We start from the raw sequence: 17,983 nt of genomic DNA, 5'->3' as shown, positions 1-17,983 counted from the left end.
ATATAACTAAGACCTTGAGTTAACAGAGATTAACCCGTACAAAATCTAATATTAACCCGTACAAAATCTAATAAGATCAAAATTAACTCAAAAGAAAAAGGAGCCAAGAAGGAACTTACTCTATCTGATATTTTGATCCGGCAAACTTATAAGGTTCATTACCAAGAGTCTAACGGCAGACTTCGATCGCCAAACTGATAAGCGAGGTAGTCAGAATCTTGAAGAAAAGGAGAGGAAAGGAAAAAGAGGAACAAAACTGAACTTACTCTATAAGAGATTCTGATCGGGTAGACTTGTAGTCTTTGCTGCCAGGAGTCTAATGGTGTACTCTGATCGTCAAACAGATGAACGAGGAGGTCAGAATCTTAGAGAGAAGGGAGAGAAAGGAAAAGGGAAACTTTTAGAGAGATGGTGGTTATTTTAAAATGAAACCTGAATAACTGAATTTTCTATTTATATGTCATTTTCATTTTAATAATAAAATACTCGTATCATTTAAAATATACCACTTCTACTCTAAGGTTATTTTCTAGATCCTTACATTCTCCCTAACAAGAAAAATTTTCGTCCCCGAAAATTGACTTACCAGAAAAGAGATATGGATAGGTTTCTCTAATGGTTTCTTCTAATTCCCAAGTTGAATCACCAGATTTATCATCCCACACCACCTTCACCATACTGATGGTCTTGCCTCTGAGCTGTTTACTCTGATGGTCTTCAATCCTGACTGGTTTTGCTTCAAAAGACAAGTTATCCTTGATTTGCACATTATCCACTTCCAACACATGACTAGGGTCTGGGATGTACTTCCTTAGCTGTGATACGTGAAAGACATTATGCAGGTTTGCTAATTGAGGAGGTAGAGCAATCTCATAAGCCACTGGACCTATCTTCTTTAGGATCTGATATGGTCCAACAAACTTAGGAGATAACTTCCTTGATTTGATAGCTCGTCCTACACCTTTGGTTGGTGTCACTCTCATGAACACATGATCTCCAGCTGCAAACTCCAAAGGCTTTCTCCTCTGATCTGCATATGATTTCTGCCTACTTTGAGAAGCTTTCATTTTATCTTGTATCTGCTTCACCTTCTCAGTGGTCTGTTGAATTAACTCTGGCCCAACCAAAACTGTTTCACCGTCCTTATACCAACATAAAGGAGTTCTGCATTTCCTCCCATACAAAGCTGCATATGGTGCCATCCCAATACTGGCATGATAACTATTATTATAAGTAAACTCCACCAGAGGCAACATCTCATCCCAACTTCCCAGATGATCCAAGATACATGTCCTCAACAGATCTTCTAAGGATTGGATCGTCCTCTCAGACTGCCCATCTGTTTGAGGATGATATGCAGAGCTCATTCTCAATCTAGTTCCCAAAGAATCTTGTAAACTCTGCCAAAACCGTGAAGTAAACCTAGGATCTCTATCTGAAACAATACTAGAAGGCACCCCATGCAATCTTACAATCTCTTTGATGTACAATTGTGCCAACTTAGTCATAGATATTCTCAAATTAACTGGAAGAAAATGAGCGCTCTTCGTCAGTCGATCAACTATTACCCAGACTGCATCATGACCTCTTACTGATCTTGGTAAATGAGTAACGAAATCCATAGCAATGCTATCCCATTTCCACTCAGGAACATCTAACTGTTGTAACAAACCACCAGGTCTCTGATGTTCTACCTTTGCCTTCTGACATGTTAAACATGTAGCAACATATAGAGCTATTTCTTTCTTCATGCCTGACCACCAAAATGACTCCTTCAAATCTTGGTACATCTTATTCATACCGGGATGTAGACTAAGATAACTCTTGTGACCCTCTTCTAGGATCATTCTCTTCAGTTCTTCATTTGCAGGTATGCAAATTCTGCCATTAAATCTCAAGATCTCATCTTCTCCCATCACAAAGTCTTTAGCCTGATCTGTACCTAGTAAATCCATAGTACGCTTCAGAGTAGGATCCTCTAACTGCTTTTCCTTTATCATTCCAAGAAAATCATTAGTTATAGTTAACTTACTACAACTAATATGATCAACATGAAATTTCACTCCTAAATTTAGATCTCTGAATTGCTCAATCAACTTTTGTTCTTCAATCATCATGGTTGACACCTGTACTGACTTTCTACTCAAAGCATCTGCAACTACATTAGCCTTCCCTGGATGATACATCAGTTGGAAATCATAATCCTTCAAAAACTCCATCCATCTTCTTTGTCTCATATTCAACTCTTTTTGATCAAACAAGTATTTCAAACTTTTATGGTCACTGAACACCTGAAATTGAGCTCCATATAAATAATGCCTCCAAATCTTCAAAGCAAACACCACAGCTGCCAATTCTAAGTCATGAGTTGGATAGTTTCTCTCATGAACTTTGAGTTGCCTTGAAGCATATGCAACCGGTCTTTTCTCTTGCATCAAGACACAACCCAAACCCTGATGTGAAGCATCACAGTAAACTTCAAAAGGTTTTCCTGTATCAGGAATCACTAACACCGGAGCACTAGTTAACCTTTTCCTCAGCTCTATGAAACTCTGCTCACATCTGTCAGTCCAAGCAAAAGGTTGATCTTTGCGGGTTAACTGAGTCAAAGGGGCTACTACCCTGGAAAAATCTTCAATGAACCTCCGATAGTAGCCAGCTAGACCCACAAAACTCCTTATCTCAGTCACTGTCTTTGGACGTTCCCATTGAAGCACTGCCTCCACTTTGGCTGGATCCACTGAGATCCCCTGAATTGATATTACATGCCCTAAGAAGTTGACTTCCTTCAGCCAAAACTCACACTTAGAGAATTTAGCATATAATTGCTTCTCCCTCAAAATCTCCAACACTGTCTTCAGATGCTCTTCATGTTCTCCCTTAGTCCTTGAATAAATAAGTATGTCGTCTATAAAGACTATAACAAACTTATCCAAGAAAGGACGAAAAATTCTATTCATGTAATCCATGAACAAAGCTGGAGCATTTGTTACTCCAAACGGCATCACCACATACTCATAGCGTCCATAACGAGACCTAAAGGCTGTCTTCTGAACATCTTCAGCCTTTACCAAAATCTGGTGGTATCCAGATCTCAGATCAATCTTTGAGAATACTGAGGCTCCATGTAACTGATCCATCAAATCATCAATTCTGGGCAGAGGATATTTGTTCTTGATGGTCAACTTATTCAACTGTCTGTAATCTACACACAACCGAGACCCTCCATCTTTCTTCTTAACTAGAAGCACCGGAGCTCCCCATGGAGATACACTTGGTCTGATGAATTGTTTCTCCAACAAATCTTCAACTTGCTTCTTTAGTTCAATCAACTCTGCTGGAGCCATTCTGTAAGGTGCCATTGACACTGGCCCAGCTTCAGGTACCAAATCAATAGAGAATTCTACTTCTCTCTTAGGAGGTAATCCAGGTATTTCTTCTGGAAATACATCCATGAAATCCTTCACCACATGTATACTACTCATTTCTTCTTCATTCTTAACTTCCATCTGAGTTAAGATTACAAAACACTTTGATCCTTCTTTCAATTCTGACCACACTTGCTGAGCAGACATCCCATATGACTTCTTGGAATCTGAAAACACTATTTTCTGTTGACCACAATCTATGAGAATGTGATTGGCAGATAGCCAATCCATCCCTAAGATAACATCTAAGTCCTGAAGAGGTAGACAGATCAAATTTATTTTGAACCTGCGTCCCTCTACTATTACTGGACATTCAGAGCAAACTGTAGAGGTTAAAACTTTTCCTGATGTTGGTGTAGAGACCAACAATTCAAACGACAACTCCTTTACTAGAAGACCCAACTCCGCTACACATAAACTCGACACAAAAGAGTGTGTCGCTCCAGAATCAAATAAAACTTTCACATATCTACCAGCTATATAACATACACCTTGTACCAAGTTACCTGACTGAGATGCTTCAGCTCCTGACATAGCAAACACCCTTCCAGTTGCTTGGGGTCTACCACCTCTTCCTCTTCCTGACTGCAAGTTACCTCCAGGAATTATCCTCCTCCTATTAGGGCAATCTTTTGATAGATGTCCTTCTTTCTGACAAGTATAACACTTTCTCTCCGATGAAAGTTGAGGACAATCTTTCTTCAAATGGGGTCCAGCACAGTGATAACATGTGGGTCTCCATGGTTGTTGTTGTTGAAACTGTGGTAGAGATGTTCCTGTCCTATGTTGTGGAGGTCTAGCATAAGGTTTATGTTGTTGATGCTGCACCTTGGCCTTCCCACTGGAAGGCCCTCCTTGGTGTGATCTGATCACCCTGGAATCACCATTTTCCAGGGTCTCCACCATCTTTGCCTTCTCCACCAAGGCAGGAAACTCTCTAATGCACATAGGAGCTATAGTCTTCTTCAGCTCATGTTTTAGACCTTCTTCAAACTTCCTACACCTCCAAGCCTCAGAGGTAGCTTGGGTGTAGAATCTGGCTAGGTACTCAAACCTAGTAGCATATGCATTCACTGACATCTCTCCCTGTTCCAACCTGAGGAATTCAGCTTCCTTTGCAAACCTTGCACTATCTGGAAAATATTTCTCTAAAAACTTCACTCTGAAACTCTCCCAGTCTAATACTTCATCTCTAGCTTCCATCATCTGTTGAGCTCCCATCCACCAGAACTCTGCTTCTCCAGACAATAAAAATGTAGCAAATACCAATTTCTTATCTTCAGGGCAGGAGGTTGCCCTAAAGATCTTCTCTAAATCTCTTATCCATTGGTCTGCTTGGTCAGGAGTGGCATTCCCAGTGAACTTAGGTGGGTTGTGTCTCATGAACTCTGTCAGTCCCATCTGCTCCTGAGACTGACTGACATGGGAAGCTGTTGCACCAGATCTAGCAGTCTCCCAATGATTCATTGCTGCCTGGTGATTCTGAGCCATTGCCATATTCTGTTGTTGAATAGCATTTGCCATCATCTCAATAGCCCTGGCAATCTGGTTCATCTCAGAAGAAGGTTGGGGAGGGGTAGGAGGTCTAGGAGACATGCTATACAACAGAAAAGAAAGATTTAGGATGAATCTAAAAAATCATAACTATGTAGTTTTACTAACAACCTAACTAAAGCACACATAAACAATCCCATAACCCTTAGGTCTCCTAAGGTTCGAACAACTCTGATACCATAATGTAACATCCCTAACTTTTACTTTTTTTTAAAAAAATAAATAAAAAAAATATGCGTACAATATCTAACTAACGTACAATATCTAATTAACATATAAACATATATTGTTTTCTCATATTTGTATCTCAAAATATATCCCTCTTCATAAGGATTTAATATATACATTCAAAAAGTTTAAAAACAAAACAAAGCATTCAATTTAAATCTATCTAATCCTTCTGCTGCTCATTGAGGAGCTCTATTACCTGCAATCTCATCTGCTCCCGTGTAAATACACGATCATCACAGTTAGAGAAACAAACACAAAGGGTAAGCTATCTATATAAAATGTTTTGATATAATTTAAATTTCAAATTAATAAGCATAATTCATCAATTCTCATATGATTTCTCAAACCATCAAGTGACTTTTACTGACTCACAACACATAGACACTTGACTCTACTTCCGGAAGACTCGTGTATTGAAATTAGCATTCAGAGACCTGCACCTGTCATACTACTGCTGTGAAACCCACACAGCCATGCACATAATTATCTCAATATCTCATCATCTTCATATGACAGGGTAAATCCATTTGATATGCTCTGATCAGTTCTTTCAAACCTCAGAATCAGCCAAATGGACCTCCTTCGACTCTCACCAACTGAATAACTTCATCTATTTGATTCCATTATATCAGTAGAGTCAGGATCGTCTCATTCACAGGACACTCACAAATCAATACACCCTAATAACAATCTCAACATGGTATTTCCTTTCCTGAAAATACTACGTCTTGATCACACTTTAACCTCATTACATACATCATTTAACATATCAATGCACCACTCAATCACTTCATATATAAACTTTCTAAACAATCTAAATATATGCTCTTTAAATCAATCATCATCTGAAATCACACAACCACTTCTCATTCAAACATCTCACTTAAGTAATTCAACCAAAATATTCAAAAGGAATAGTTCAACTCATTTATATTATCATTCAAACACTTTCAATTCTCAATCACAAACAGTTTCAACAAATTATTCTCATAACAGATTCAAAATCAACCATTCCAGTCAATATATTATTTTACTCTTTAAGAGAGACAATCCTGCAAGCAAAAATAATTGGAATTGGTGACCACGTCACCTCCACATCCAGAATCTTCTAACCTAGGGTTTTATTGAAAATAATAAGACTAGCTTCCCTTACCTGAACTTTAGCTTATGCTCACTAAGAGCTCCAAATCTACCCAAAAGCTAAAGGTAATTAACCTGCACCACAGAGTCCTAATCAAAATCTAACTATATAACTAAGACCTTGAGTTAACAGAGATTAACCCGTACAAAATCTAATATTAACCCGTACAAAATCTAATATTAACCCGTACAAAATCTAATAAGATCAAAATTAACTCAAAAGAAAAAGGAGCCAAGAAGGAACTTACTCTATCTGATATTTTGATCCGGCAAACTTATAAGGTTCATTACCAAGAGTCTAACGGCAGACTTCGATCGCCAAACTGATAAGCGAGGTAGTCAGAATCTTGAAGAAAATGAGAGGAAAGGAAAAAGAGGAACAAAACTGAACTTACTCTATAAGAGATTCTGATCGGGTAGACTTGTAGTCTTTGCTGCCAGGAGTCTAATGGTGTACTCTGATCGTCAAACAGATGAACGAGGAGGTCAGAATCTTAGAGAGAAGGGAGAGAAAGGAAAAGGGAAACTTTTAGAGAGATGGTGGTTATTTTAAAATGAAACCTGAATAACTGAATTTTCTATTTATATGTCATTTTCATTTTAATAATAAAATACTCGTATCATTTAAAATATACCACTTCTACTATAAGGTTATTTTCTAGATCCTTACACATTCTAGCTCAGGAAAAATGATAGGCACCTTTTCATCTTCAGATATATCACTAGATATGATCTCTTCTATTTTATCACATTTACACAGTCTGAGTATTTTGAGTTTCTCAAGATTTTTTATCGAAGAAAGTGAAAATAAACATTGAAGGTTTCCACAGTGGACAACGTAAAGTGACACCAAATTTTGGAAAAATGAAACTTGAGGTTCCTTTTTCCAAACATACTTCAATTTGATTAGGTTAATCAATGCTAATATCTGTAGTTGGGGAAGTATTTCATGAACTTTATGATGAAGATTGTCATCTTCAAGATCAAATACCTCTGTCAATGATTCACATTTGTCTAAAGTTAATTTTCTCAAATTCTTGAATCTCATGATCACGCCGGAGGAAATAACACTCAAAATTTTGTTGTTGTTGATCAAACTGAGATTTTCAAGTTCACAAAATGACTCAGACGGATAATTGTAGTCCCAAAGCTTCTCTACATCCACATTTATAATATGAAGTTCTTTCAATTTTTTCACTAACAACTGCAAGAAACAAGTGGTCATTTAAGCTTATGGGCTAGTAAATGAATTCCAAAGTAAGTAGAACGAACTATATTATGTAATTAAACTAAAGAAAGTTTATAGTTTTTCATAATATGACAACGATATGCACTTATATTACTATAAATTGCGTACTTCCATTTCATCATCAATATAAAAGTAATTAAAATATATACTAGTTACATATATCAAATGACAAGAAGAGGAAAACATGTTATTTCATGCAAAACACACTTGAGAAATGGTTTGTCATTGAAACTTACTGAACTTGGGAAGAAATAAGTTGTTGCAGATGATTCTTTAAGAGCTTTGGAATCCTCAACAAAAGACCTCATAGTAGAACAGTTTGTTATTTTTAATGTTTGTAAGGATGGAAATTCGGATATAGAAGGAAAAACAATAGAGAGCTTTGATAGATTTTCAAGAGAAACATCCTTCAATTCATGAAAGGAGTTTCTCTTTCTTTCCCTCTTCTTCTTCAATGATAATAATTTTATCCAACACCTCTCACAATCAGAAATTTCTAGATTTGTTAGTTTTTGAGGCACTTGTAGCAGATCAAGAGACTTACATTGCTTCACATGTAGTATTTTCAGGTTTTGATAGAATCTAGAAATTTCTTTATTTACAATGCGACTTAACTTTGGAAGATCAATCAAAGTTAGTACATATAGTTGTTCCAGGACCCGTGTTGAAGAAGATATTTCTTCATGAATGTTGAATAATATTTTCAATTCCTTACAACGACTCACAAATAGTTTTTCCAAGATCCTCAACTCTTCTAATGTCTTAGAGGAGATGACACAAACCAAGTTGTCATAATTGTCAAACACAATCTCATTCAATTCATAGAAAGACTTCCCATCAGTTGTGAGTGTTTCATGTGGATCTGCAAATCCAGTTGTGAATTTTGTCAAGATTGGACATTCTTCTATCATCAAAGATTTTAGACTTGGGAATTCTAAATGACAACTACAGATTTGTCTCAGATTTGGGAGAGACTTAAACTTCACCTTGCTCAATAATGGTAACTTAGTTCTTGGTCTATTATCATGGCTCTTAAAAATGGTGGACAAGACCTCACAAGCCTCTATAATCAATTCCTTTAGTTGGTGAAGCATCTCTGTTGGATACCTATAGAATACATATTCCAAAAACTGACAACCTTTGATGTGCAAAATTTGTAGGTTTCTCAGGTCAATAATTGTTGGTTTATCGTTCGTCCATAAATGTACCATGAAATGTACTTTTGTTAATCTTAGTTCCTTTAGCTCTGAAAAATTTACCATCTACGTCTTCATCCATAGTGTCCAATAGGTAAAAACGTGTGGATTTGCAATTTTCAATGTTGATAACTTCAATTTTATGGGATCTCTCTAGCAAAATGGACAAAAATTCTCTCAAACTTTCGTGGCAATTTTTTGTCCAAAGAATCCGAAGATTGATGAAGTGAGAACTTTGAAGATTACGTATTGTCTTGTATAACTCTTCATCATCAAAAACATTGTACTCAATAATCGTTGAGAATTTGTCATCCTGTATTATTTTTTATTATCATTTTGTGGACATCATGAAAACATAACATCGATGAAAGACTAAAAATATGTGGCAACATTATTATGTTAATTATACTTCTAAAACCATATAAAACTAGTTATTTTATAGAATTATTGTAATCTTGTATCAGAAAATTTAAGATATAATTAAAATAATTTTGAAACTAAAAAAAAAGTTTAGTAAACATGTAATAAAATAGCAAGACTTTTGTATTCTTAAAATTCATGTGAAGAATGTGAATTTGAGAATTGAATTTAAAGGTTTGATTAGAGAGGTTCGAGAGAGAACTAACCAAAAATTCAAAAAGATATGCAACCATGTTGTTGTCAATGTCAATTATGTGCCCTTCGTTTCCCTGAATGAATATGGATTTTAATTGTGATTTTTTTATCATTTCCAAACCAAACTTCCAAAAGTTGGGACACTGGTTCACCACCACATTCTCTAGAGATTGCCATTCAACTAAAATTCCTGAGGAAAAACTTCTTAGATTTGATAAGTTTTCAAGATGCACTCTCTTCATTTCACAAAACTCAATTGGAATTGAGGCTGTTATGGTCTTTGCAAGATCTCTCCATAGAGCCTGTGCATAAATCAAATATTTCTAAGGTGGTAAGCAAAATATTTATATCAGAAAATATGAAATTATTTGGAGAATGGAAAGTGTAAATTTGATTGTTTTGTTATGGGTTTGAAAATCCTAATATTGTTTATATATATAGTTTTTTTGGAAATGAAGAAAAGAGAGAAGAGTTGCATGGTATATATATATATTAGTGATGGAATAATTGAAATATAAATTTAAAAGAAAAGTGGCAATGATAACTTCTGACCTCCACTATATTCCAGGCCGTGGTGCTGTCGAAGCCAATGCGTTCTAGCTCCGAGTGTGCCTGGAGTAATACAGATTCCGTGTTTAAGTTCATATCAATGATCTGATCTGTAGTACCTTGCTTTGTTACTGTGCCTCCTTTTTCACTTCAAATCAAACAATCTCTCGTTAGCTTTTACAAACCTATTTACTTTACTCAAATTATACAAAAACATCTTTAAACACTTATATTATCTACCCCAGCACTTACTGAAATTATTATTCAGAGAGGGAATAAAGAAATAGAACAAATCATGCTATAATTATTTGTTGTCTGGGGAGAGTATAATCCAAAATGAAATAAATTATTTGAGTGGCAGATGATAATTTAAAAATTGAAAAGTTTTAAAAAATTAACCCTTACCTGGTTGTTGCTGCGTTTGTAGACTGCTGGAAGAAAGGTAAATAGACAGATGCAGAAAGAGAAATGAACATTCACTTATATATATATATATATATATATATATATATATATATATCCACTTAAGAATGAATGCTTCTATTCTTTTCTTTATCCCTTCAAAATGCTTTGAATATTACTCTTCCTCTCATTTAGAGAAAAATAAGATTCTGGCACTTTACCTAAATTCTTTTCTAAAAGTATAGGTTTTAGTATTCCTTACTTAAATCTAAGGCAAGAAAAAGAATATCACAAACAATCACTCCTAGACAAACCTAATGTGAGCATCCACGTGAGAAACGTAGGGTTCTTTTTAATGACACTCACTTTTTTGTTAAATAATTATCTAATACAAACATTACAGAAAATATTTGTAAAGAATCTAGGAGGAGTAGAAGGAGTTTTGTAGTTCATTTTTAATTTAGGAAGATGCATGCTACTAAGAACGTGGAGAAGTCGAAAATTGAAAATATTTAGTAGATATCTTTTTTTGCATTCAACGACAACTCACTAAAAAAAATATATTTTTAACAGAATTATATTTGACGTTTCCGATAGTTTTAACTTCCGTTAAGTATACTACCAGTGGTTTACCTTTTCTCTTGTAGATCCAACGTCGCTAACAGATTATCAGCGGTTTCCACGAACCCCTAAAAATAATTACTTTCCCGGCGGTTATTTAAAACCCCCGTTATTCTCGATGACTTTGAAACTCCATTATTCCCGATGGTTTTCAAACTCCTGTTATTCTTGGAGATTTTGAAACCCTGTTATTCCCGACGGTTTGCAAATCCCCGTTATTCTCGGTTTGTTTTTAAACCCCCATTACTTCTAGGAGGAGGTGTATATATAAAAAAGTAGATGACAAATAATAAAAATGTTAAACCAAAATATCCCAACGTTTTCTCAGACCATGTGTTATTCTACCACCAAACACTAATACACTATTGTCCTTCAACATTTTTTATTTACTTTTCAAGATTTCGTAATACTATATATATAATTTTTTCATAATGAAAATATAGACATTGAATTATTAATGTAGAAAATGTGTGTAGTAAGTGATTAACATGATTTAGTATTAATACCAAGTAATTATATTGATATAAGAAATACATATTACTTATTTATTCATTCTTCTTATTCATTAAAATCCTAGAAGGTGTTAGAATAATAAACATAAATATTTAAGTTTGATTCTTATTTCCCACTGCATTTATTGCACTCTCATAAATAATTGAGTGTGGAAATGAATTGGTTGACCAGGGCGATAAAAGTTAGGTGGTGGAGTCGGCTGGTAGCGAAGTGTCCCGAACTTGGACACCAATGTTTCAAAACAGTCAATGGAGTTTGGAGGAAGCCTCATGAATCAGCTCAAGGCTCCTCCCTTCAGCGAGGTGGGGAACACTCGACATAGGACCGCGCAGTTCAAGGTGTATAAACTCATGTGCGTGGTGTACACATCCATGTGCTCATCAAGGTTGGTTGTCCCGTCGTAACGGTCCATTTTGAAGCCTTTCCACATAGTCGACAATTGTGCCCCCATCACATAGTCAATGAATGGATGTCGACGGGATACGTCCAAGGTATTGGTCGTGGGGAAAAACCTATTCAAATTGGACTTACCCTCGGCCTCCTGAGTGTGGATTGCTTTCAGCTCCTCAACAGTTCTAGGGTCGGTGGGGTTGATGAAGAACTTCCCAACTGGGTTGCTCGGTCCGCCAGATGGACCCCCTTCTACCCACTTCCTTTTCATCTCTTCATTCTTCTTTCAGAGAGCAAGAATCTCCTCTTCACTCTTCCGCTGCATCTCCTCATTCTTTCTCTTCATCTCGGCCATCTCTCTTTGTAGAGACATCAAAAGCGCCATCTGCTTAGCCTGGACCATCTACTTCTTTGCATTGATTCTCTCAGCCCCACACTAGGCGCCAATTGTTCTCGAACGGGGTTGGAACCAAAATAACGATTGAACCTCTCCTGGGTCGGTCGGTCGGCTTGCACCTCACTCATTCCTCTCGGACGAACTCCTGCTACTCTCGCTCTTCCACTCCACCTCCCTTTGAACTCCGGACCTGGATGGTAGCTGCAAAAGGCACTCCGACGATCAAGTCAGACTTCAACACTTGACACTTAATATTTGGTGTTAGATGATTGCGTACTTGATCCTTTGGGATTTGTGCTTATTTATGTAATTGTTGTGAGCCATTTGTTATTAATGGACCTAATAAAAGTATATTAACAAATATTGGATCATTAATCAACTTCGTTGTTGATCATGTCGATCGGTCTAAACTGGGTGTCGAATAAAAATCTCGGTCATACGGATCCTACCAGTACAGTGGTATTTTACTCATAAAAAAATAAATCTATTTAAAAAAAATTATTTAAAAAATCTCACATAAATAATATTTTATAAAATAATTTTATTAAACTTAAAATCTATTTTTTAATAAAATTATCTCCACAAGTTTCACAACTTTAACAATATATTTGTTTTGACACTTTAGGCCTCATTATTTATCCCTAAAAGAATAGATATTAACAATTTTTAGATTTTTAAAGTTTCACAACTTTAACAATATATTTGTTTTGACACTTTAGGCCTCATTATTTATCCCTAAAAGAATAGATATTAACAATTTTTAGATTTTTAAATAACCAGATAATATTTCAGCATTAAGTCTCTCGGTACTTTTAACAAGAAGATATACTTTTATTGTTTATTTGAATTTCTTGAATTGTTCTGGTTTTTCATTTTATTACAAGTCTTGTTCTTCGCATGCTTGACCACATTTCTATCTTCTATTCCCATTTAACTTTCCTTTTTTATTAAGCCTTACTCAAACATTTTAAAATTTACTTTCCCTTTTTCTACATTCTCACCAGAATGAGTGAATTTTATGTTGTTTTGTATTTCAAAAAGATCAAATATGTTATTTTAAAATAACTACAAAAATACTTTTAGGAGAATTAACTTGTGTTGTGAATTTGGTACTCTTTTTATATCCAAACTTATATTTAATGTATTTAAATTTAAAATGATTCTCGATTGACAGTCTAACTAAAAAATCCTATAAATATTTTCATTTTTTAACTGAATTATTAAAGTTTTCATTACAAACATTAATTGGGAAAATTTGGTATGTTTTTGGTGGTATTGTGTTTTATTTTTTTATAAAATTTAAATTAGTTAGTTTAAACATGTTAAATTATACTTATTATGTTTCATGTATGTGAAAAAGTTATGTTATTTGGGATCACTATGAACTTTTACTATATTAAAAAAATGAGAATACTATATATAATGTTTACCAACAAAAGAATAGAAATGCAAAACATTACGAGTGTTAGTCAAATTTTATTACCGGCGAAAATACCTCCCAACCTAACCTAAATGCTAAACTCCAAAAGGAACCTACTGTATAGCAACAAAATGCAATACATCCAATTTGAGATTTTTCTTGTATAATTTTACTAGGGAATTGCCCAAGATTCACAAAAAAACTTCTGCGTACTCAGCAAAAATAGAACAACTGATTCACCTTTGTTGGCACTTTTTGTTGCAACAGTAGTAATCGCATGCCACACCACATCAAAGCCAAATGTTTTTATGTTCTCCAAAATAGAATTCATATAATGTTGCCCTCCAAAAGAGATATTCCCACACTCTTGATAGAGTTTTCCACTCATCAATTGTTCCTGTTCCTGCCGATTGACCCGAAAACGCCTTCGTGCGCCTACGTCCTTCTTACGTACAAAGTCCCTGCGTTTGCACGTGCCTTTCCTGTGATGAATGCCTGAAAACACAAAGACAAAGGACGCCCTAGAGGCCGTTTGCACTCCGACGCTCAAGTCAGTACTAGGGCTAGAAAACACCAAAACTTTCTAATTGTCACTGTGTGTATTAAGCGGCGTAAGGGAATAACCTTTTTTTTCCTTTAGCCAAGTTTTTTACCTTGCTATTTATAGACTGAAACTACGGTTTCCTCTTACCCGAAATGGGCCTTTCTGTTGGGCAGGCCCAACACTATTGTTACCCTGCTCTCGGGACAACCTAGCGCGTGGGGTCCCTAACTGGAATGCAAGCTCTGACAGGGTGACCACCTGGGTGCCTCCTTGTGCACCTGATCTCTGGGGTCACTCGCCTCTGGGAGTGCCCTAACTGTTCACGTGCCATGCATGCAACTCACCCCTGGAACGTGACCCTCGCAGGCCATATCTTTCCAGTGGCTTTATACTTTGTGTTACGCCTGAACGTGTCATCCACTCTACACGCATGGGCCCTCGTGATCTAGGCTTCTCTCTTACTGATAACTGGTGTGTGGTATGGGATTCACTCCTCGTGGCCCAGCTCTACTGTTTGGGTCCCGGTGTCCGACCACTCCACACTGTCTAGCGGCACGTCGGTACACCCTCGTGACCGATGTCTGACCACCCTTTGGCTCCTTGGCGCACGTGCTTCGCGAGACACTGGCCCATGGTGCTCGTGGAACCCCGCTTACGTGGCACCAACATTACCAGTGGTCAGCAACGCCCGAGGACTGGTTGGTACACAAGCCCCCCAGTCTCGAGCTATAACTCGTTCAGCGAAGAGACTAAGTCCTTGCCATAGGCAACCTACGTGGCTTTGTGTGACAGGACGTAAATACTACGCCAAAGTGACGTCTTTCTGTGTCTGTCTTGTCTGTGCACACGTGTTTTTGATCAACGACTAGGGCTTAACGTCGCTTACACTTCTTTGTTTGCTTAAACTTTCGAAAACGCGTGCGTTCAATCACTTGTACTGTCATTCTATGGAACTCTTGATTGCTTCGTCTTCTTCCTCAAACTCTCTCACGTTTCCTCTACATCTTCCAGCATTTTCTTGCTATCTGACTGAAGGTACGAACTTTAACTATTATCCGCACTCGTTTATTTACTCAACGACCTGTGTTGTTTAATCTTTACGTCAATCGCCCTCTGTTTCTGGGTTTCCTTCGACTTAAGGTTCAAGAAACCCGAAACTTTGGGGGAGCTGATTCTTGTTATCGTAATGTCGCGTCTGCGCGCTCTTCTTCCGCGCATTCTCACGCTTTATTTCTGTGTTTCTCTTGTATTTCTGTTTTGCACGCAAGTATGGTTCTAAGTGAAGAGAAGCGGGCTAGGCTGACTGATATTCTGACTCGCCTCCGTGGGATTTCTAGGGACGTGGGCGCTTCTCGCCACCACGCCCTTGTTGCTGCCACCGCCGCGTCTTCGCCTACTCCTTCCATTCCCAGAGCTGCGGTCCCTTTCGCCGTCGTCCAATCATCTCCCGCTTCACTTCCTCAAAAGGGTAAAGCGATAGTGATCGAGTCAAACGAGAACTCCGCCGAGGGGCTAATCTCTAAAAGGCCCAAGCCTACGCCGGCGATGACTTCCCATTCCTCTTCTACCAGCCGCTCTGTTTCACCTCTGAACCACACGACCAACGTTCCCTTGTTTCCTGACCTTGGTGGGACGAGTGCTTCTGGGACTCCTCCTGTTCTTGAGCTGCCCCTTGTCCTGCAGCACGCCCTTAAGGGCTTCCAACTAGAGGCGATTGTAGACTTGGATGAGGCCGCTGCGAGGGAGAGACTGGGCTTCAATTTTGGGGCTCTTCTTGCTCAGTCCAATGCTCTACTAACTAGGGCTGAACCGGGGGTAGAGGCCAAGACAGAAGCATCCCCACTGGCTGCATTGAGAGAGGAATTGGCTCGCCTTTGCCGCTCTGAAGAAAATCTCTCTAAACACCTTCATGCCAAGTGTCGAGAGGTTACTGAGCTGGAGGCAAGAGCTCTGTCCCTGCGGATCCGGGTCTTTGAGCTAGAGGAGGCTGATGAGGTGTCCAAGTCCAAAATTACGGGACTCGAACGAAGGTCCATCAGTCGTTAGGTGCAGCTAGGTCAAGCGGAAGCCAAACTTCATCAACAGGCTAAAAGGTTTGAAGAAGCTGAGACTGAGTTGACTGGAGACGTTCTTGATGCTTATGACGCAGGATTTGGGGACGCCCTGGCTCAAGTTGCTTGCACACATCCTGGGATAGATATCACGCCCTTCACAGTATCGAATTGTGTTGAAAACGTGCAAATCATTCCCAAGGTCCTTCCTTAATCTGTATTTGGTCGTCAGACAAACTTTTTATTATCTGCTTGCAACTTTACTTTCTTGAACATATAGCTGCTTTTATTTCTAAGTTGAAAACTGCTTCTCGTCTTGCATAACTGTTAAATCATGGTGCCTGGCACCGAGATGTTTTTTCTAGCATCCTGTTGTATGTTCCCCTCATCGTGAGGAGGAGTTTTAACTGTGAACTAGGTCGTTCCTCCTTGGCGTTCTTGCTTAAAAGGAGAGGTGTTACTTACAAACCTACTTCTCTACTTTCAAGGCCTCTAATCGCAAGGGAAACAAACTCTCAACTGACCTCGGCTTCGCTCAAAGGCGCGGAGGATTTATCTGGTGAATTATTTCGTTTTGCCTTGGCGGTTTTACTCAAGAGGGGAGGTATTCTCTCACGAACCTACCTCTCCGCTCATGAGACCTTTAACACAAGGGAAACAAATTCTTAACTGACCTCGGTTTCGCTCAAAGGCGAGGAGGATTTAACTGACGAACTATTTCATTCGACCTTGGCACTTTCACTCGAGAGGGGAGGTGTTCTCTCACAAACCTACCTCTTCACTCTCGAGACTTCTAACGCAAGGATGCTCTTTAACTGACCTCGGCTTCGCTCAAAGGTGAGGAGGATTTAACTAACGAACTATTTCGTTTGACCTTGGCGCTTTCACTCGAGAGGGGGGGTGTTCTCTCACGAACCTACCTCTTCACTCTCGAGACTTCTAACGCAGGGATTCTCTTTAACTAACCTCAGCTTCGCTCAAAGGCGAGGAGGATTTATCTCGCGTACTATTTCGTTTAACCTTGGCGTTTTCACTTAAGAGGGGAGGTGTTCTCTTGCGAATCTGCCTCTCCGCCCATAAGACTTCTAACGCAAGGAAAACAAGTTTTTAACTGAATTGTGCATAACTCGAGAAAATATTTCAATCGAAACTTATTTGATGACCTCGTTAAAAAACCCTTGTAAGGGAAAAAGAGTGTCCTCTAATACCATGTATAATACTCCTGCTTAACTGAAATAAAACTTGAAATTGGCCGCGTTCTATGTGCAAGGAACCGAGCCCTACTTCAGCGCCTCAAGTCTGAATGCTTTGTCCCGAGGATCTCTGTTTTTCTGAACGAAATGGCTCGTACGGGGATGACCTAACGTGGCAACAATGGGGCTCCGGTACCTGTTGTCTTTCTTCAGGTCCTTGGCATACTCTGCTTCCCCTATGTACGGAGGTTTACTAGTGTTCCGTCCGGTTGACCGGGACGTCTTCGTGCACGACCTCGACCGTCAGCTAAGGACTCCTTCCCACTGATTGCCTGTGAATTCCTGCAAAAAAGAGGACAAAGAGGCGCCCTAGCGGCCGTTTGCACTCCGACGCTCAAGTCAGCCAGCAAGAAACACCAAAACTGTCCACCCACGTATCTGAGCACCGCGTATGGCACTCTGAAGGTGGTAAAAGAAACTGTGTTTATGT

General features: G+C 38.2%; 1 protein-coding gene across 1 annotated transcript; it reads right to left on the bottom strand.

Moving 5' to 3' along the window:
• Nucleotides 1-7,011: 7,011 nt before the first annotated feature.
• Nucleotides 7,012-12,159, bottom strand: LOC137833409 (uncharacterized). The gene is made up of 7 exons (XM_068641761.1): nt 12,030-12,159; nt 10,368-10,393; nt 9,966-10,025; nt 9,425-9,715; nt 8,811-9,111; nt 7,839-8,698; nt 7,012-7,557 (listed from the first exon to the last, which is right to left on the bottom strand). The coding sequence occupies exons 1-7, from the start codon at nt 12,157-12,159 to the stop codon at nt 7,012-7,014; spliced, it is 2,214 nt and encodes a 737-aa protein (XP_068497862.1).
• Nucleotides 12,160-17,983: the final 5,824 nt, after the last annotated feature.

This window comes from Phaseolus vulgaris, chromosome 6 (assembly GCF_051622355.1).
Source record: "Phaseolus vulgaris cultivar YP4 chromosome 6, ASM5162235v1, whole genome shotgun sequence".
In the NCBI taxonomy this organism is placed as follows: Eukaryota; Viridiplantae; Streptophyta; class Magnoliopsida; order Fabales; family Fabaceae; genus Phaseolus; species Phaseolus vulgaris.
Note: the sequence above shows the minus strand (reverse complement) of the source record. Positions and strands in the feature narration are given on the sequence as shown.